This window comes from Nannobrachium achirus, assembly GCF_963921795.1.
Source record: "Nannobrachium achirus genome assembly, chromosome: 2".
NCBI lineage: Eukaryota > Metazoa > Chordata > Actinopteri > Myctophiformes > Myctophidae > Nannobrachium > Nannobrachium achirus.
This window is the reverse complement of record NC_137811.1, coordinates 27,164,900-27,186,040: the sequence shown is the minus strand read 5'-3', so window position 1 is coordinate 27,186,040 and position 21,141 is coordinate 27,164,900. Positions and strand designations below refer to the sequence as shown.

Below are 21,141 nucleotides of genomic sequence, written 5' to 3'. Positions count from 1 at the left end.
AGCTCAGCTCCAGTTAGGTGATTTGGTTAGGAGGGGAAAAAACGCCATCCAGTGCAACTGCTGCAGCCATTTTGTACTTGGGGCTGGAAACACCTGGCAGGACTATCGAATAATCGAATAAATAAAGGAAAACCTAAAGCTGCAGTACACATTATTTTGTTAAATAATTACGTTCTTGAGTGTGCACATAATTAAACGCTGGTGATTTAGCACAGGGATCCCAAGTCCGTGGACCATTCGCTGGAGCCATATGCCTCGTGAAAATGATATTTATTTTATTGTATTATGTGGTTCAAGCTTCTCTCAAGCTGATCTCCCCATAGTTGAAATCGAACATCAGTAGCCTATTAAGAATCAACGACGATAGTTAAGAAGTCATCAACACATCTTACTACTTGAATATTTTAACATAACAAGTAGTTCCGTTGCTATATCCCCAAGAGGTCCCTCTCAGTTAAGAGACTTCCTTGTCCTGATTTCATTCTCGCAGGCATCGCTTTAGTCCCAGACTGTGTAGGGTTTAGGTTTAGCTTAGTGTTGGTAAAGACTAGATTTAGGGCCAGATGTTGGGGTGAGAGTCAACCAATCCTACCGAATGAGTCAGGATTTGTACCAGCCTGGCAGGCTCAGAGCAAAACAAATCCCTCTTGCGGTCTATTTGCAAATGCAATGGCAACATATAGTATCACTTTAAAAGTCTTGCTGTAGCCTATTCTTCTCTTTGGCATAGATTTGTGTTTCTCGAGTTATTGGCGACAGATGAGGGAGATTGATGGGAAATGTATTTAGGGCTGATCAGAAGCACGGAGGAAACATAGATCATAGCCAGCGAGAGCTGCTACTGTTGCCCAACATGAAACCTTACATTTCGTTACTATCGGGCAGAAACCTTGTATCTCCAAGTTTCAAATTTGTAAGTTATTTCGTAAAGTAAAGCCCTGCTTCATCATACAAGACTGTCGCACAAGAATAGTTAAAATAGCCAATCTACAAGCACACAGCGCCTTGCAGTGCAAGGCGTTGTGTGCTTGTAGATCGGCTATTTACACTAGTTTAAATAATTTTAAAAATGATGAATACAAAACGAACGGTTTTGGACATACAAGCTTTCCACCCGACAATGACGATATAGTATTAGGCTCTCTTTAAATCATCCAGCTCCCAACAGCTAGTTCTGTTCAGTAGGAGAATAGAGAGGCAACACCCTGACGTGTGACCTCTGTGAATGAACCAGATGATGAGTTTAGTTCCGTAACCTCCATTTTCCCCCCAACATTAATATAAAAGTTGTTCATCCTTAGTCCTTATTTCATTAATGGATCCACCCAGCATTATGCCCCCTGTGCTGCCACACCTGATGAACACCGTAATGTACATAACAATACATAACATACTGTAGCATAACATAACGTCGATGTCGGGTGGAAACCTTGTATGTCCAAAACATAAAAATAGTGAAAATAGCCGATCTACAAGTTCACAATGTGTCGCACGCAAACTGTGTTTATAATTATTATGTTCACTTAAGCCAATCAGTTTTATGCCGAAGGAATGCACACAGCTAATAAGGTCACCCCATAGGGAGGAGGGGTGAAACAGCTTTTTTGTTGCATTGATAGTTAATAAATCTCCGGCCGAGTTGTGACCGCACATGCAAAACATTCACAGCAAGGTCAAGTGGTTCATTTCTCAGAGATATGTCTTTTTTGTCCCATGAAGGTTGCCATACATCACATTAAGCGATTAAATTGAGCTCTGCACTCAGTCAGAATTCTGATGCATGCATGGGAAAATATGTCTGGTTATATTTCAGGGTATAAACAAGCCTATCTGATTTTTTTTAAAGCAAAAAATTAAATAAAATAAATCATGCAAACTGACAGGGGCAATTAGATCCAGTAAAGGTCACACAAAGGCATGATGCTATGTGTGTATGCAAACCATTTTGAGCATTTAGAGAGGAGAAGATTTTTAGGGTAAACTCGTTTGACAGGGATATTTCTAACTCCTTCAGCTCAACGCCATGGAGCGCCATTTTCTGGGCTGAAATTCTTTCCCCTGCTGAATTCACATCCACCTGTTTGGCTTTTAGGCTTTGAAGTTATACACATGGTAGATATGACACATAAGCTAAATATACAAAGAAATTACTTGACATATTTGACAACTTTATACTTAAAAAAGAACATTGATAGTGGAAATAGCCGATCTACAAGCTCACAACGCGTCGCGATGCGACGCGTTGTGAGCTTGTAGATCTGCTATTTCCACTATTTTTGACATGGAAACGATTATGACGATTATGAAAAATAATCACGGTTATGTTAAATAATCACGATTAGACGATTATGTAATAATTGTGACAGCCCTACACTGGGTCTCATGGAGGATAATGAGTCCTTCGCCATGAAAACCAGTGATGGAAAGTACATGTAATCAAGTACTGTATGTAAAGGGATAGTTCACCCATGGAGACTTGAATTCATGGATATTTTTTATACTTTTACTCCACAACATCTCTGATACAGATATTGTACTTTTTACTCCACTGCAATTATTTGAAAACCGAATCAACATAGATTTTGATTATTATTTTGGCTATTTGAAATCTACAAGTTCTCATTTTTTACTCCACAAAAATAATTGGACAGCTTTAGAAACAAGTTATTGCCAAATTGCCAAATAATACCTATTTTATCATTTTGACTAACAGTTTGACAACTTTGGATGATTTCAGTCATTTTACATTACACTTTTACTCATGGTGGGACACTGTGGGCTCCATGCTCTACATGTGTCTTGAGACAACTTGTTGTGATTCGACACTTTAATAGAAATGTAACTAATTGCATTACTTCTTCCCGCCACTGGTCACAACAGCCGAGCCTATCACAGAGAGCGGAGGGGGTCAGAGGGCCTGGCCCGTAGTGTTGCGGGAGAGGCGGTAACTAGTGGACGCTGCTCTTAATGGGGTCACATATTGAGTATTGGCTGTGTGTTTTTCCCCCGCGCGCGCACAGTTTATCCTAACTGGGACTTAGGCTTGTCAAGCTTAATGGTCCAATGCGTGCGTGCGTGCGTGCGTGCGTGCGCGTGCGTGCGTGCGTGCGTGCGTGTGTGAGTGAGTGATTGTGTGTGTACGACTCGAGTGCATGCGTGCATGCGTGTGCATTCGGTGCGTGCAGACGTGTGCCTGTGGCAGTACATGTGTGTGTGTTTTTAATAAGCTCTGTAGGGGAAACAAAGCGAGGCAGAATCTATGCTCCCTCTCATCACTGCACTCTTGGTTCCAATAAAAAGTGTGGGAGTTGTCAGCCGACCTCCCTCCCCCCAGCCCCAATCCCCCCCCCCCCCCCCCCCCCACACACCCCACCCCACCCTCTCTCTCTCTCAGCACATTTCAGAGTGCTGCAGTGACATGTCAGAACTCCAGAACCAGTGGTGTAAAGTACATTTTACTTAAAGTAGGACTGTCATCTAAAGGGGTACTGTCACTTTAAAAAAATGATCTTAAAATATTTGTTAATAATGTTTATGATGTCATTGTGAGAATGCGCAATTATAAGCCAATCAAAGGACTGTACTTCTTAGACTACTTACTGCACTGGTCAGCTGTTGTTGGGGGGCGAGGGGCAGATTACACTGTGACATGAGTTTCAAACTATTTCAGACCGTTTTCAGAGAGACCACGTGGCCTACTGTATCATACTATTATAATTTCGGGGCGTGTCAGCGGGCCTTTAAGTACTGTACACTTTTCAGTTATTTATAGTTTACTTGGGTATTTCCGATTTCCAATACTTTTACTTCTACTCCATTACATATTGCTTGTAGATCGGCCATTTTCAAAAGATGTGTATACATATGAAAACTTGATATGATTCTGCAGAATGGGTACTTTTACTTTTGGTACTTTACGTATTTTTTTATACCAATACTTTTGTACTTTTACTCATATCAAGTACATTTTGAATACGTGACATTTACTCGTAACAGAGCATTGTCGTCACACCATGGAGACTTGAGTTCAATAATATTTTTTTGTATTCGTCGCATTCTTAACTCTCCTACTGCCAGATTATTTATTTATTTATTGGGTCTGGTGCCATCAAAAAGCGGCTTACCTTTGCGACGTTATAGCAGATAGACAGACATTTATTTATTTTATTTTTTTTATTTTTTTTTATTGTGCAATAGTGCACTTTGGTCTGCCAGGCAGCAGAGGGCGGCGTCATGCGAGAATGAATGTGAATTTGCCTGTTATGTGTTGAAGAAGAAGAAGACCAGTCACTGGCCACAGAGCCTTACAGCCAGAGGAAATCAACAAGGAAGTGAATTGTTCTCCGTTGATCTAACGCATAATGGATTTTTTACACCATCACCGCGGAAAATGTGTTTACAGTAGACGGCCGCGCGACCCCTCATCAGCTTACAGTCATCAGACGAACGAACCGAACGAGCGCCGTATTGGCATCGAGGTTCTGTAAAAAATGGGGCGAACGTTAACGTTCAAAGCGTGGGGAGAGTTAAGACAAAAATAAATTATGGTAAATGTACCCCCATTGATTCTGGATGGGGACCCAAATGCATGGGCATGGATGGGGACCAAAATAAGGCCCTGGATGGGGACCCAAATGCATTTGGGTCAAAATCAATGGGGGTAAATTTAGGGTCAAGGGTCAAGTAAATGTACCCCATTGATTCTCACACAAATGCATTTGGGTTGAACTCATGTCTCCATAGTGAGAGTAATCAATAGGGAAAAAAAGTCATTTTGGGGGTGAACTACTCCTTTAAGTAACAACATTTGAGTACATTTTCCACCAACGTCCAGAACTACTACAAGTCAAGACAAAGAGGAGAAAGAGAAAGGTTCCTCACGTGATCCATCAGCTCCTTCACCATGCCGTTCCACTGGCCCGTGGTCTCGTCCTGGGCGCCGTACTTGCCGTCCTCCACCAGGCGCACCTCGTAGGTGAAGCCCAGGATGGTGGAGAGCTCGCGCAGCAGGTCTATGCAGAAGCCCTCGAAGCGGTCGTTCCCGTACAGCGGCTTGTCCGACTTCTTGAACATCACGTAGGGCTCCTCCTGTCGGGGCAGATAGTGAAGGGTAGGAGGGGAGGAGGGGGGATCAGTCTCTGCACCACTTGGCATCTTTTAGCCTCTGATAAGGCCTATCTGAGAGGGTGTCTGATCCAACAGATAGGATCATTTTGAGCTCTGCACACACAGTAATGTCCTGAGTGTCGATGTGACTCTGAGAATGTACAAATGGACCTTCGTTTTGTTAGATTCTCAGAGATACATTAAAACTGGGGATTTTTACTGTGTGTACGTGCCCGAGCGCACGTGCGCGCACACACACATGCTCAGGGACAAGGGAAACGTGCTTACTCTAAGCTGTTTCATCCGCCCGTCTGTGTCATAAACTGTAAAAGAAATGATGGACACAGCGAACCTCATTTGTTTTTACAGACGGTTTTGAAGCCACTTTTTTGGTGAATTAACTTCCGCTAACTTCCGGTCCCAAAATGCTACCAGAAACGACTGCTATTGGCTGCAATCGCAGCGAGGGCGGGTCTTCACTCGACCAGTAGAAACCCTAGAAACATACTCTACTACCTTATCATTAGTTTTTAAATGAATGGAACCAGAATGTACTAAACAAATATCACGATGATTTACAAAAGACTTTAAACTAGCTAACGAAAACATTAAGTGCTTATGAAAATGTTTCCAAAGTAATAAAATCAAGCGTAAAGTCCGCCAAAAACGTTGTTCACTTCTATCGAGAGTATATTGTATTGCGACCGGTAGAAGGTGAAATAGTGACATCTGCTGGGCCATTAATAGGAACTGCATGCAGTTAAGAAAACCCGGAAGAGAGCTTCAATTCCAGCACCGGGGATTTCCCCTGTGGTTGGTTGCGCATTGCTTGCGTGGTGAAGCACGAGCTAATGCATGCGCTACACCCCCTGCATCGCCCGCTGCATGTCACAGCGCCGCCATGTGCAGTAGCAGTAGGGCGGTGCAAAGCCAGCCGTGACCATAATAACAGATAATCCGCCGTATCAATGACTCTGAGGCTAGCTGTTCTCAGCGGCGCAGCAGGCAGGCTCTGGGTCTCTGCCCACTGCTTTCAGGGCCGCCACATGCTTTGGCAACCAGATAAGAGATGCTGATAGAGCGACACTCGTTGAAGGAAGGAAAAAAAAACAGCTGGGGAGATTACTGATGTCCTCTTTCACCCTGCGTCCTCTCTCTCTCTCTCTCTCTCCCTAGCTCCCTCTCTCCCTCTCTCCTTCTCTCCCTCCCTCGTCGTGTCCTTTCCTCCCTCCATCCTATCGTCGTTGTCGGGCGGAAACCTCGTATCTCCCAAGTTTCGAATGCGTACGTCCTTTCGCAGAGCAAAGCCCTGCTTCATCGTACAAGGCCGTCGCAAAAAAACAAAAGAAGTGAAAACAGCAGATCTACAAGCACACAACGCCTCGCGGTGCGAGGCGTTGTGTGCTTGTAGATCGGCTGTTTTCACTAGTTTAAATCATTTTTAAAATGATAAATGCAAAACGAGCGGTTTTGGACATGCAAGGTTTCCACCCGACAGCGGCGCTATAGCTCTCTCCCCTCCACCCCTCATTGGCTGTTCCCTCCTCCCTCGCTCCTCCCCGTCACCGAGGCCCCCCTTATGCCATCTGTTTCTCTTTCTTACCCCCTCGTTGTGCTCCCTTGTCCCCACCTGCCTCCTTCTCTCTCTCTCTCTCTCTCTCTCCCTCCCTCCCTCCCTCCCTCCCTACCCACCCCCAGTGGAAGATAAAGAGAGGAAAATATACGATCAAACAGGTGCTGTTTATCATATAATTGTGTGCCGCGATTAAAAACAAATCACGAGGGATTGCCAACCGATTTTGGCAGTTTGAGGTTTTTATGGTTACGCGGGCCAGCGAGACGCTTGCATAAACCGCTCGTATTTATGCAAAGCTGCACGACACTTTGTTGCCGACCGCAGAAAAATGCTCGTAAAAACAAAACAAAAGCATTACATATGGGCCACTTTTGGTTTATGTTTATTTTACATGAAGGAGTTTGTTTCCACCAAGTTGTGTAGTGCATTGTTAAAAACTTAAGCCCTAAGGCTACTTCAGTAGTTCTCTGATGTTACTGTATTGTATACTTAGTCATACATATGACGATGTCGTGCTGCGGAAATAGCTGACCTAACAAGCTCACGATGATCCGCGACTCTCCACTATCTTTGAAAAAGGTTTGCCCATAATGGCACGCTCCAAAGTGAGATCACAGGGTTAAGATTAGGGATGTCCGATAATGGCCTTTTTGCTAATATCAGATTTTCCAAATATTGTCCAACTCTTAATTTCCGATTCCGATATCAACCGGTACCGATATTTTCACCAAAACTAATGCCAGTTTACAGCAGATGAAGTATTAAATAAAAAGATACAGATATTCTTAGATTACATTTCTAACTGGGTTGAATATGACTCCCAACCTGATTGGTTAAATATTGAGAGGTATATGGTAGCTCCTTTTAAACCCATACAGGCTCTCTCTCCGATTAGATATAGAATGGTAGAAGGGGGGAAGAGTCCCATTTTGATACATTCCCAATGGGTATGGTCTGAAGTGCATAGGTTGATGGGGAAATCACAATACAAACAAACAAGGTTACTCTTCTATATGGAATAATCCACGTATCTTGAAAGGTAAACATTCATTTTGCTTGGAGACTTGGCAGAGGAACGGTTTGGATCTGATCGATGATCTGTATAAGGAGGGAAACTTCAAATCATGCCAGGAGTTAGAACAATTTAATCTGGCAGGGAGGGGTGAATTTTGGAAATATTTTCAATTAAGGAGTAGTGTGGGAAGTGTGTTCAGCCTTAACAGGGGTATAGAGGAATCTAACATGATAGAAAGAGATTTTGAGTTGCCGCCTATAATGCATAGGGCCTCAACATTCTACCAAAGTTTAATGGAATTACAAAGTGTGAAGACTGACAATCTTAGATTAATTTGGCAAACAGATCTAAACTGTGAAATAAGTGAAGAGAAATGGCAGGACATAACATCCAATGTAGGATGGGCCACAAGGGATATTAGGAGTGAATTCACTCATTACAAAATTATACATAGATACTACTATACCCCTGTAAAGCTTTTTAGGATGGGTTTAATTGAAGATAACATATGTTGGAAATGTAAGGGAGATAATGGAACATTCATGCATGCTTTTTGGAATTGTCCAGTGGTATTGCCCTTCTGGAAAGAAGTACTTGGGAAACTGGGTGACTGGGACTGACTCTGCCAGAATCTCCAGGGCTCTGTCTCTTAGGAGATAGCACGCATTTGCCACAAGGAGTCACCAAGGGGCAACACGTACTCATCACGGCAGGACTTATTACAGCAGCAAGGATAATATTGAGAAACTGGAAGAGCTCTGCCACACCGGGCTCGCAGACTGGACTCAACTTATGACTGAGACTGCGTCATATGAATATATGATTGCCAGGAGGAACAATGGTAAAGGAAAGTTCCATTTAATGTGGGACTATTTCTTTCTGTACATTAAGGGTTTGCCAGGAGGAACATTGTTTAGGGGAGGTTCCATCTAGGATGGGACTATTTCTTTCTGTACATTAAGGGTTTCATGCAGTAAACATGTGCATTGCAAATCATATAGTCACTACGGATATAATTATCTGAGAAGGGTAGGGGTGTTGTCCGATTAGCTTAGCTCGACTGCCTTTGTTTTCTTTTGTTTTTCTGTTTTTCTTTTGTCAGGTTGTGTTGTTTGTTTTGTGTGTTGTACAAGTCATAAAAGTAATACAAATACTTGAATGACAAAAAAAAAAAAAAAGATTACATTTCTAACGTATATTTCCAAAGTAGCCTGGGGGCAAATAGTTGCGTGTACCTAATAGTACCCCATTTTGCACATCAAACGCCATTCAAATAGACGCAATAGAGCAGAGACGCGACATCTGACATCTGTAGTTACTGTAAGATTGTTCCTCCACAGACTTTCACAAAGGCATGCCATCACCTTATCTCTCTTAAAAACATTTGAACAAATGTGTATTTGAGGTTTTAAGTGTTTTCTCGCTCCGACTGAGATGTTAACAGTTCATGATTTACTCTGCTTGTTGGATTCTAGGGATACTGATGTAATCTTGATGAAAGAGCAGAAAGACCTGTTAGCATCCGCTAACAGCTTAATAAGCTGCCAAAGGGCACGGAATACCAACAAATACACGTACCTAAGTGCACGCACACACGCACGCACGCACGCACGCACGCACGCACGCACGCACGCACGCACACACACACACACACACACACACACACACACACACACACACACACAGTGTGTACAGCATCAGCGTGCAATGCACATTACAATTGCAACCGCAGCCATTCATGTACATGATGCAAATGCATATTGTCGTTGTCGGGTGGAAACCTCGCATGTCCAAGTTTCAAATTTGTACGTTCTTTCACCAAGTAAAGCCCTGCTTCATCATACAAGGCCGTCGCACAAAAGTAGTGAAAACAGCAGATCTACAAGCACACAATGCCTCGCATCGCGAGGCGCTGTGTGCTCGAAGATCGGCTGTTTTCACTAGTTTAAATCATTTTAAAATGTTAAATGCAAAAGGAACGGTTTTGGACATAAAAGGTTTTCACCCGACAACGACGGTATAATACATGAGGTCACGCAAGCACGCACATACACATACACACATGCACGCACCTTTAGACACCAAAGTGCATGATTACGGCTTACCGTAATTGCTGGACTATAAGCCGCACCTGAATATAAGCCGCACCAGCTAAATTTAGAACAAAAAACAAATGTTTACATATATAAGCCGCACCTGACTATAAGCCGCAGGTGTCCTTCCTGCTTCCCGCTAGAGCGCCCCTGGTGGCTCTTAGCTGTATAAATCTATATATAAATCCTTGTTAAAGACCATTGTAAAACAAACTAACTGGCCGTTAGCTATAAAAATCTCTATATAAGCCGCACCGTTGTATAAGCCGCAGGGTTCAAAACATGGGGAAAAAGCCGCGGCTTATTATAGTCCGGCAATTACGGGTAATTTCAAACCGCTCGTATGCTGGCGTGGTTCACAAAACAGCCGATCTACAATCTACGAGCGTGGCGAGCATAGATCAGGGTGCTGGGTGCGTGTGTGCTCTTCACTTCCCTTCCTCCCCCCCTCTGTGTGTTCTTGTTTTTCCACCGTCCCTCAATCAAATAACCCTCAAGCCCGGGAGCTGTGTTTGCTTTCTGCCTGCACGCATTGCCATGGTAACTGAGCCGCACGGCTGCAGCCGATGCCGACACTCAGGGGCGTCACACCAAATTCTGGGCCCTGGGTACAAGGATTCACTGCGGGCCCCCCATGAATGTTAACTATTGAAGAATAGCAGATATACAAGCTCACAGCTCACAAGCTTGTAGATCTGCTATTTTTGAAAAATCGTGAAAATGTGTGCCAAGAAACCTATATGTTTCCATGTCAGTGATGCTCAAACTTGTTCATGTGAAGGACCCCCCCATCTCAAGTTCCAGGGACCCCCCAGAAGCAAAATTTGAGTTACAAATGTGCACTTAAAAAATACATATATTCAAAGATTTGCGCACATTTTCACAACTTTTCAAAAATAGCTAAAGTTACTAGGGCCCCTCCACCTTGGGCCCTGGTAACTCAGTCCCACTTTCCTACCCCTTGTGACGCCCCTGCCGACACTCACACGCAGAGTGGTGTGCCGCCGCCGCCGCCGCCGCCCTCTTTCAAACCCTCACACGGTCTCCTTCATTTGTAAGGGACCGGTGGTTCAGCGGCGTGCATCAAAACAGCATCCCGGTTCCAACAATGGAAGCTTGTGATTGGCTGAACCGGAGGTAGGGAGCGCTCCGTTGTATTCGCCCGGACCGCGCGGAGGTGCCGAGAGCTCACTCGTGTATAGGTAATATAATAGGCCTATACATGCGATGTTTCATAACATATAACACAAGAAATAATCATAAACATTCTATATTTATAAGGTCAAGTATTATACTTGTCCAAATAAATAAACGAATGCAACCCGCGTTCGTTCAAAGTAGAAACGCGCTTCTTTTAAGTGCATTCAGAAAGCTGGGTTCGCTGCGCGGAGGTATTCATCACTCAGCACTGGCAGCATGCACCGTGTGTGGCCTTGAACACCGGTTGGGGCCGTGCTGCGATTGGGAGGGGGAAAAAAAGTGATAGTGATATATTTTGCTTTGCAACGGGAGGATCGACCAGGCACGTGCACACATATCAAAGGGGGCTTGAGCCCCTGCCCTTTTAGCCGTGCCCTCTCCAGACAATGAATGCAGTTTTGAAAGAAACGCAAATGCCCTCTTTCCATGTCATACCTGAAGGCAGCATTCAAGAGAATTGCCTTGTCTAAAACTATCCTGAACTTGAATGTTGAAATTAAGAAATATGTAGAAATCAAGCATCGAAAATAGCCAACCTCCAAGCTCACAACGCGTTGTGAGCTTAGTTGGAGGTCTGCTATTTTTTTATGTTTTCACCAAACGGCCCTTTTAGAAATTTCAGCCCCTGCCTCTCTAACGTTCTCTGCACGTCCCTGGGGACGACGGCCGTGAAACGAAAGCCTCCAGTCATCATGGCTTCCTTCATTTCGTCCTCTCTCTCTCTCTGTTGCTGTGTGTGTGTGTGTGTGTGTGTGTGTGTGTGGTGTGCGTGCGTGTGTCTGTGGTGTGCGTGCGTGCGCGCGTGTGTGTGTGTGCGCGCGTGTGCGTGTAGAACTAGGATCATCTAATTGAACCTCGAAAAGCGGGGCAGAAATGAGATCGAACTGCGACGGTGATCTTTCACACCACTCAAACATTTTTCTGTTAGGCTACGGAAATAGATCGATAGACTAGCAGTCTACCATAACAATGCTTAACGATCTCACAGCCAGAGCATGTGTCTGTGGGAAACATATCTCATCTCTCTCTCTCTCTCTCTCTCTCTCTCTCTCTCTCTCTCTCTCTCTCTCTCTCTCTCTCTCTCTCTCTCCTCTCTCTCTCTCTCTCTCTCTCTCTCTCTCTCTCTCCGACAGTAAAACACATTTAGTGTTGTACAGTACTGTACAGTAGTCTTAAAGGTGTACTAGTCTTTAGGCCTAGAATTATTGAATGCTTTAACCAGTGAAAAATAGCAGATATACAAGCTCACAGCGCGGCACCGAGTGCCGCGCTGCGAGCTTGTAGATCTGCTATTTTTGAAAAAAGTCGTGAAAATGTGTGCAAATCTTTGAATATAGGTGTTTTCAAAGCGAACGTTTGTAACTCAAATTTTGCTTCTGGGTGGTCCCTGGAACTAGATATTTTGAGATGGCGGGCCCGTGGCCAAATACATATCATTTTGGGGGTCCTTCACATGAAAAGGTTTGAGAACCACTGACATAGTAGTCTCTCAAGAACAGACTAACTGAGCTCCAGTTAAGTGAAAAGGACCTTTTCTTTGACGATGGCCGGCCAGATTGCTGAAATAGAAACATTAAAAAAAAAAATCTTAGAAGGATTCAAAAGACACTTATAGAATCGGGTCAAAATTCTAATTTTCACGATTTTTCAAAAATAGCAGATCTACAAGCTCGCAGCGTGGCACTCGGTGCCGCGCTGTGAGCTTGTATATCTGCTATTTTTCAATAGTTAAAGCATTCAATAATCCTAGGCCTAAATGGGTTAAAGCGTTATATAGAATTTTAGTAGAACCCTGGGTTCTAGGCTATGATGGGCATGATGTAAATTCCAAATGTTGCCGTAACATCTTTATCTATTGAGTCTGTGCTCTGTGATCAAAGGGACTGGAGGTGTTGAGATTCCATTCACTCGCATTGGATAACAAGGTTCTCAAAATCACACATTCTAACAATATAAAAAGTCCTGGTACTTAATTTGGGGAATGTGAAATTGCTCCATATATTATTTATTTAAGTGACTCTTTTTGCACTTTGAATTGCCTTCGAGTATGAAATGTGCTATACAAATCGGTGCACAGAACATTTAGACATATTGCACGGTAGCTGCAAACTGTTGATTAAAGAATCCAATCAATCAAAGCGACGCTGTACAACTAAATTCCAACATCTCTTTGTGCAAATCCACTCGGTTTACATCTCGGACGGCTAATGAGGCAGGCCTTCATGGTCGTGGAAAAGAGAGGACTGTATTTGACCCGTTTCTCAGGTCAAAACCTATACACCACAACCGACGTAAAGCCTGATTTATATTTAGTTATGCCCTGGTGCACACGCAGGCTTACATCGTGAACGTGAAGATTGTCCATTTCCATATATATAAATCAGGCCTAACCCACACGTCCTCATCCATTCAATACGCTCTCTACGTTGACCCCCCCATGTTCACCACTAGAATAACTGTTACCAGCCACTTTTAGCACAATGAAGCTATTGTCAGCCCATTAAGAGCGTGTGACCTCTCGCCCTCTGTCAACCGTTGAAAGGCTGTAATTATCATAAATAGCCACTAGGCTCATTAAAAAGGAGCACCTTTTATTAGCGTCCAGCCAGCGGACACCTGTGGGTCATTATTCCACTGTTCTGTTGTGTGGGAAGGGGAAATAATGGCTGTAGTATTCTCTGTAAAGACCAGTAAGACCAGTTTGAACCAGTGGGTCCCGTTTGTGGGTCGCGGACAAATTGTTACGGGTCACGAGTAAGTAGATATCCCTTAATTCCTTTTGTTATATCGTCGTTGTCAGGTGGAAACCTTGTATGTCCAAAACCTTTCTTTTTTTGTCATTATTTTCAAAATGATTTAAAATAGTCGATCTACAAGCACAATGCCTCGCACCGCGAGGCGTTGTGTGCTTGTAGATCGGCTATTTTCACTAGAGCTAAAAGGTCTGGGAACCAGTGCGAGTCTAATGGACCCTTGTAGGTCCATTAGAGTTAAATGAACACTCAGGATTTCTGCAGCGTGGGCGCAACAGAGCGGCGATCAGCAGCAGCACCGATCAGCCAACTGAACCAAATTCTAATGAAACTCCACAGCCTCAAATCATAGCATTCCTTGAATTCAATTCATTACAGTACAGTATATTATAGGATAATTCATTGGATTGGCTTCAAGTACTTTCTGCCCAATCCATCCATTTAAGCCGCCCGCTGATCAATTTTGACGGTTCTTCCAAATACTAACCAACAGCCTACTTTGATCTCTATTAATTAATTATATAATTATGCAGACACACGTACAGCATAAACTACGACAATACCAAAACACTGAATACAGTACTATGCCGTGATGAAACTGTGGCACATTATATGTACACAGGACAGTCATAGCTGAATGGGTAGAGTGGGGGCCTGGGAAGCAAAAGGTCCCAGGTTCGATTCCCAGTGCCAGCCGTAACACGGTGGTGTCAACAGGGGCGTCACACCAAATTCTGGGCCCTGGGTACAAGGATTCACTGCAGGCCCCCCATGAATGTTAACTATTGAAAAATAGCAGATATACAAGCTCACAAGCTTGTAGATCTGCTATTTTGGAAAAATCGTGAAAATGTGTGCAAGAAACTTATGTTTCTATGTCTGTGGTGCTCAAACGTTTTCATGTGAAGGACCCCCAAGATGATATGTATTTGGCCACAGCTAGACCCCCATCTCAAAATATTAAGTTCCAGGGACCCCTCCCCGGAAGCAAAATTTGAGTTACAAATGTTCGCTTAAAAAATACATATTCAAAGATTTGCGCACATTTTCACGACTTTTCAAAAATAGCAGATCTACAAGCTCGCAGCGCGGCACTCGGTGCCGCGCTGTGAGCTTGTATATCTGCTATTTTTCAATAGCTAAAGTTACTAGGGCCCCTCCACCTTGGGCCCCGGTAACTCAGTCCCACTTTCCTACCCCTTGTGACGCCCCTGGGTGTCAATGAGAAAGACACTTAACGTCTACAGCAGGGGTCTTCAGCGTTTTCAGGCCAAGGTCCCCCTAGTTGAGAGAGAGATGAAGCAGGGACAACCTTTTCATAGATTCCATATTGTTTCTTCGTTTGACAGCATAATCATCAGTGCATTTTGGATTCATGTCAATTTGTGTTTTCAAATATTTAACCACTTGAGCCGTCAAACTTGACCTTTTGCTCTGTACTTAAGTCTGCTCTTTTTCTCCTCTACACCAAACCTCTTTGCCGATCTACAAGCTCACAACGCCTCGCAGCACGAGGCGTTGTGAGCTTGTAGATCTGCTATTTTTGGCTACAGTTCTTAGAATATGGACACTAGGGTTCAAGTTGTCAATATAAAAAGGATTGGAAGTTTTGGAGGACCCCCTGTAGTAACTCTGAGGACCCCCTATAGGGGTCCCGGACCCCCTGTTGAAGACCCCTGATCCACAGTAACTGTAGATGTAATAACCTGACTTTTACTTGTAACAGTTCTACACTGCAGTATTGATACTTTTACTTGAGTAAAAACTGTGCGCAGCCTACTTCTCCCTCCACTGCTATCCTCTGGGTAACAAAGCTAATTAAAGCTCCACCGCTGCGTCCAACGCCACGCCGCTCCTCCACCAGCGCTCATTCTCCTTTAACGGACAAAACGTCCCCGATTCTTCTCGGGCAAATTAAACAAATAGATTTTGTGTCCCCGATGAAAACGAACGATGCGGGCCTTAATTTGAGCCATTTTTAAACATTTATTTTAGTGTTATTGATCCCCGCTCGTCCTCGGCGCTGTGTGGCTGTAGCTCAGAGAACAAAGAGAATCTTCTCTGTGGACTCAGCATGATGCAGTGATGGAGGACCGCCTGCTGACTTCAGTGCGCACGCACACACACATGCACACAAAGACAGACACACACACACATGCACACACGCATCACTCACAAAGACATAGACACACGCACGCACGAACACAAAGACGCAGACACACACACATAGACACTAACATAAAACATATCGTTGTTGTCGGGTGGAAACCTCATATGTCCAAAACCGTTTGTTTTGTAATTTTTTAAATGATTTACGGTAAACTACTGAAAACATCAGATCTACAATCACACAATGCCTCGCACCGCGACGCGTTGTGTGCTTGTAGATCGGCTGTTTTCACAACTTTTGTGCGACAGCCTTGTGTGATGAAGCAATGCTTTACTTAGCGAAAAAAATTTACACATTTGAAACTTGGAGATACGAGGTTTCTGCCCGACAGTGACGATAATCTCTATTTCCAGAAATGAAACTGACCAGAACCACTTCATACAAATATGCCCGTCTTATGACAAGAGACACTTGCGGGGAGGGGGAGGAATACGTTTAAATCCTCCATACTTGCCGCAAGATAAAGCCTTGCCGGTTACTACAGATCTCAATAGCGGGATAATCCATAGATCATTCAGCCCTTTCTTATATGTTTCACAGTGCTACTGTATACTAGGACCGGTTGTGAGAAATATGAGCTGCAGACTGTTCCTCCATGTTTCAATCACACTGCTAATGTCTTACAGATGAACATGTTGATGGGTTATAGACGGGTTTTTTTAGAAGCGCGTTTTAGAAAGATGAGGGTGATCATACAGCAGATAATCAACAGGATATTATGTTGCAGCGGCGACATATGTTCGACTGCGGCAGCATTTAGCTTAATGATCCTTTACGGTGCTTATTTGTCAGTGTGATCTAATTAATGCATTTCCACATCTGTCTCTCTCTCTCCGTGAACGTGTCGCAATTTTTTTTGGGGGGGGTTGATACCTCGAGCCCCAGCGAGGTATCAACATGCGAGGTATACATATTAACAAAGACTACTTGAAATGAGGTATTGGTGTATGTGTCAAATTAATTAACACATACATTAACATGCATGCACATAGCACATGCAAAAAAGCAGTCCATTTGTAACCAGGTGTGGTTATTTCAATAAAAACATTGTTGGAAAATGGAAATAAGGCATTTAATGTATTTATTCTATGTGTACTGTGCAATGTGCATGCATGGATATGCTATTCATTATCTGGGTTAGGCAGGCAGTGGTCCTAAAGCAGAAAAACATTAAAAACTATATAATGCAATTTTTACTAATATTGTGAGTAATATCGATATCAAGGAAGGTTTTCCTAGTATCGCCCAGCTTTAGAAGGGTGTTAATTTAGGAAAAAACAAACCAAAAACATGAATATGGAGATAAGAGGTTTCTGCCCAACAACAGCGATATGAGGCCTTGAATTTCGTCAGTTTAGGGGCAAGGCCACTTGGCCTTTGGTGTTGTCCATCTTTTGAGGGCACAAAGGCCAAATGCCTGGGCAGGAAGGCTATCAAATTTTGTCAATTGAAAGAATATCGTTGAATTTAAGGGTTAGGGATGATAACCTAATCTGCAGTGAAATGGATAAAATGATGGTATTTACCATCTATTCCATGCCCAGCCTTGCACCATTCAAAGTCACTGGATTGGTTTAAAGATGGGGAGTTAAAGACAGAGGAGAAAGTGGTACAGTCAGCTGGGGCATTAAGGCCACTGTGGCCTCAGGTCATGACATTGGTTTGAGGGGCACAAGGCCAAACTGAGGAGCAACAGTGGCCATGGCCTTCATGGCCTCCATGAAATTCCTGCCCTGGCGATATATCCAATTTAAAATGTAAAACCAGTCCAAGTTTCATCGCCACACATGTTCCCTGTGTCTCTTTGCTCTCATCTCCAATATCTCTCTCTCTCTCTCTCTCTCTCAAATATACACACAAACTCACTCAGGCACACTCTTGCTCATGCACACGCCCGCACGCACACACACACACACACGCACGCACGCACGCACACACACACACACACACAAGTCACACACACACCACGCACGCACGCATGCTCACGCACACACACACGCACGCGCGCACGCACATACACACACACACACACTCCCTGCCTCTCGTTCCTCATCTGTGACTCTTTTGATCCCTGCAGGCCCCCCTAGAGAGAGCCAGAGCAGAGTTTGGTACCAGTTTACAGTCCCAGTGATACTTAACCGTCTGCTGATAGATCACACGAGGGGAGTAAATAAGAGTCACATTCTGAATTCTGTTTCAATTAGCTGCTTGTCATGTCAAACATGGCTAAACACCTACTGGCAAGAAGAGGGCCCCGCAGAAGAGGGGAAGAGGGCGCAACATGTACTTACAGTACCGTACATTCCCTCTAATGAGCAATATTTTCACCACAGCGGCAGCGGCGGCACCGCTGGGCGAACTTTAACTCTCAAATACCGGGTAACGCGCCCGAGTCGCCAACCATAATTTTATGCTTTAACTTTAGAAAAATAGCAGATATACAAGCTCACAGCGCGGCACCGAGTGCCGCGCTGCGAGCTTGTAGATCTGCTATTTTTGAAAAATCGTGAAAAAAAGTCTTTGAATATCTTTGACCCGATCTTTGACCCGACTTCGAAATCCTTCCTCTAAATCATGCTGTTCTCAAACCTTTTCATGTCAAGGACCCCCAAAATTACAGGTATTTGGCCGCAGACCCCCCATCTCAAAATATGTTGTTCCAGGGACCACCCAGAAGTAAATATTTAGTTACAAATGTTCGCTTTTAAGTAGATATATTGAAAGACTTGCAAAAAAAAACTTGATTTTTCAAAAATAGCAGATCTACAAGCTTGCAGCGCGGCACTCGGTGTCGCGCTGCAAGCTTGTATATCTGCTATTTTTCAATAGTTAAAGCAGTCAATAATCCTAGGCCTAAATGGGTTAATAGACGAGCTGAGAAGGATGCAGCCTGAAGCCATACAAGCAGAGGCTAAATGTTTCTGCTCTTTGCATGTGCATGTCGTTGTGAGATCCTGCTGCACTCCACTGAGTCTGACGGCACCCGACATGATCTGTGCACCGATAAGGCTCCGTTGGAAATCTCCGGCGGGTATAAACTTTAATGGATTAATTCAGAGTTAAGTTAACACTGTAGATTGGCATTCCAGAGATTAGAGAAGGGAGAGAAATCACAGTCAGTGTGAAGTGAGCGGTGCCTTTTATGAGTTTATCTCATTAAGCGTCCTGCGAAGCTTGGCCAATGCCAAGCTCTGCGGGATCGACGGACATACGGACGGACATACATACACACAAAGCCGGCTGTAGGAGCGGTCAGCGCCGTTCAAAAACAAACCAACAGTTTCAAAAGGGAGTCGTTGAAATAAAAAGAAACAGTTTGAGAACCGCTGGCCTAGAGGTACTGTATATTCTCCACCACCAGCACAACACTAGGGAAAACCATCTCCCAAGTAGATAAGCTGTTGATAGGCCCAGGATCTGGGCTGGTAATTACATCATGTTTTTACGGTGTATAATCCCTCGGAAAAAGAAACGACGAGAAGCCGGATGAAAGTGTGCATCAATCAAACGTAACAAACCCAATTATTGTCAGCCCACCCTCCTCCCTGTCTTCCACCCTGCTCCACAGCCATCATCACAGATCTCCCCACGACTCAATCCTGATACGGCAATTATAGCGGTGCTAGTCTTAACTAATAACTGCAATCCAATCATAGCGCAGCAGCACGCGCCATGCGGAGGAAAAACCCGGGCCTGGAATAAGTAATGACAACCCAGCAATTTACTTGATATTGTTGTTTTGTTTTTCGTATTTTTTCCGCTCGGCTTCTCAATAACAGGATCATATAAATGGTTTTAATTCCCTCAACGCGGTTTACAGAAGAATTCCCGTTTTTTGCCGCGATGCCTCGCATTATCTATCCGCAAATACACACGCATCAAGCAAATTGCGTGTCGCACACCAAACAAAAAATGCATGGGCGAGGTTCAAAAACATGTTCAAACACATTGTTACATTAATTGTTTTCTACCCATGAGTTCCACTTGAATTCCTTCGGCTGTGTCCAAGATCATTCACTCTTTCACTACTCCCTACTGCCTGTACACCGCAGGGAGCTGTGGCTATCTGGGGCAGCGGTGGTCCGAAGGTTAGAGGAGCGCACTTGTTGCCGGAAGGTTCCCGGTTTAATTCCCTGGACCGGCAGGAAAAATCTGGTCCCCTCCCCCGACACTGCAGAATAGCCCTCGTACAAGGCACTGAACCCCGACTGCTCAGTTACTGCTTAGTTACAGTAGCCTGGCATTGTAGATTCACTCACATGTTCCTTCACGGTATTGTGGAGGAACATGGGAGTCGAATAACTAATAAGATGTACTAATGTATATTGGACCAGTTACCCATATATGTAGATCCATGTACTGTATATGTTACAGTACGTTTGGGTAACTCAGTACGTTCATTGTAAGAGCGCTTGTTTTGTCGTTCACCACACACCAATCACCACCAGATGGCGACGACAGCCATTCACTAGTGAAGGCGCTGACGTCACTCGTTTGCGACTCTCTTTCTTTATTTACTAGCCTAGCTCGGCAGTGTTTAGCCATTAGCTTACTATGAGCTAGGGAGCGCTCCATTGTAGTCACTTGGACAGGGCGTTTATCGTGGGCTTGCCCAGGTCTTACGGCCTGGGCATAAATATAACGATTGCATTCACCACGGCTTCGTAACTCGCGCGGCCGGCCCTGGCCCGCTCTTCGCGGCCACTCGCGCCTGCGGCGCTCGGGGGCGAAGAGCAGGACCAAGGTCCGCTGGCCTTCGCGCCGCTTGCAATGTCGTGGACAATCGAGCGGCTCCGCCTGGAGGACGTTGTTGTGGCGACCGCTTGTTCCGCCCCGTGCCGCACGACGAGTGCTCCGTTTCTCGACCGTACTGTTTCTCTATCAAACCGTGACATATATAGTACATCCCTTTTATGCCCATACATGGAGATCCTTGTCTGAACCAGCCACCCAAATATGGGCTGTCTTCCTCCATATATGGGCATTGCCATATGAAGTCCTGTTAGATATGGGCTTAATATTGATGACATCAGGGATCTCCATACATGGGCATAAAAGAGATTATGTTAGAGTGGTTCCCATGACATCACAACATACAATATCTTTTATGCCCATACATGGAGATCCCTATCTGAACTTGGCCATCCGGCCAGTGATATACGATCAGGGATCTCCATTTATGGGTATAAAATGAATTCTGGGGAATACCCATATATGGACTTTTACAT

At 44.2% G+C, this 21,141-nt stretch overlaps 1 protein-coding gene across 2 annotated transcripts in view; it reads right to left on the bottom strand.

Moving 5' to 3' along the window:
- Window positions 1-21,141, bottom strand: part of grik2 (glutamate receptor, ionotropic, kainate 2) — a gene marked incomplete at both ends in the record, with an annotated part of 235,751 nt that overhangs the window by 58,054 nt on the left and 156,556 nt on the right. For both annotated transcript variants that reach the window (XM_080737324.1, XM_080737325.1), the window contains one exon: window positions 4,882-5,088. In XM_080737324.1, coding sequence (XP_080593450.1) covers window positions 4,882-5,088 — 207 coding nt within the window. The remainder of the gene's footprint in view (window positions 1-4,881; window positions 5,089-21,141) is intronic.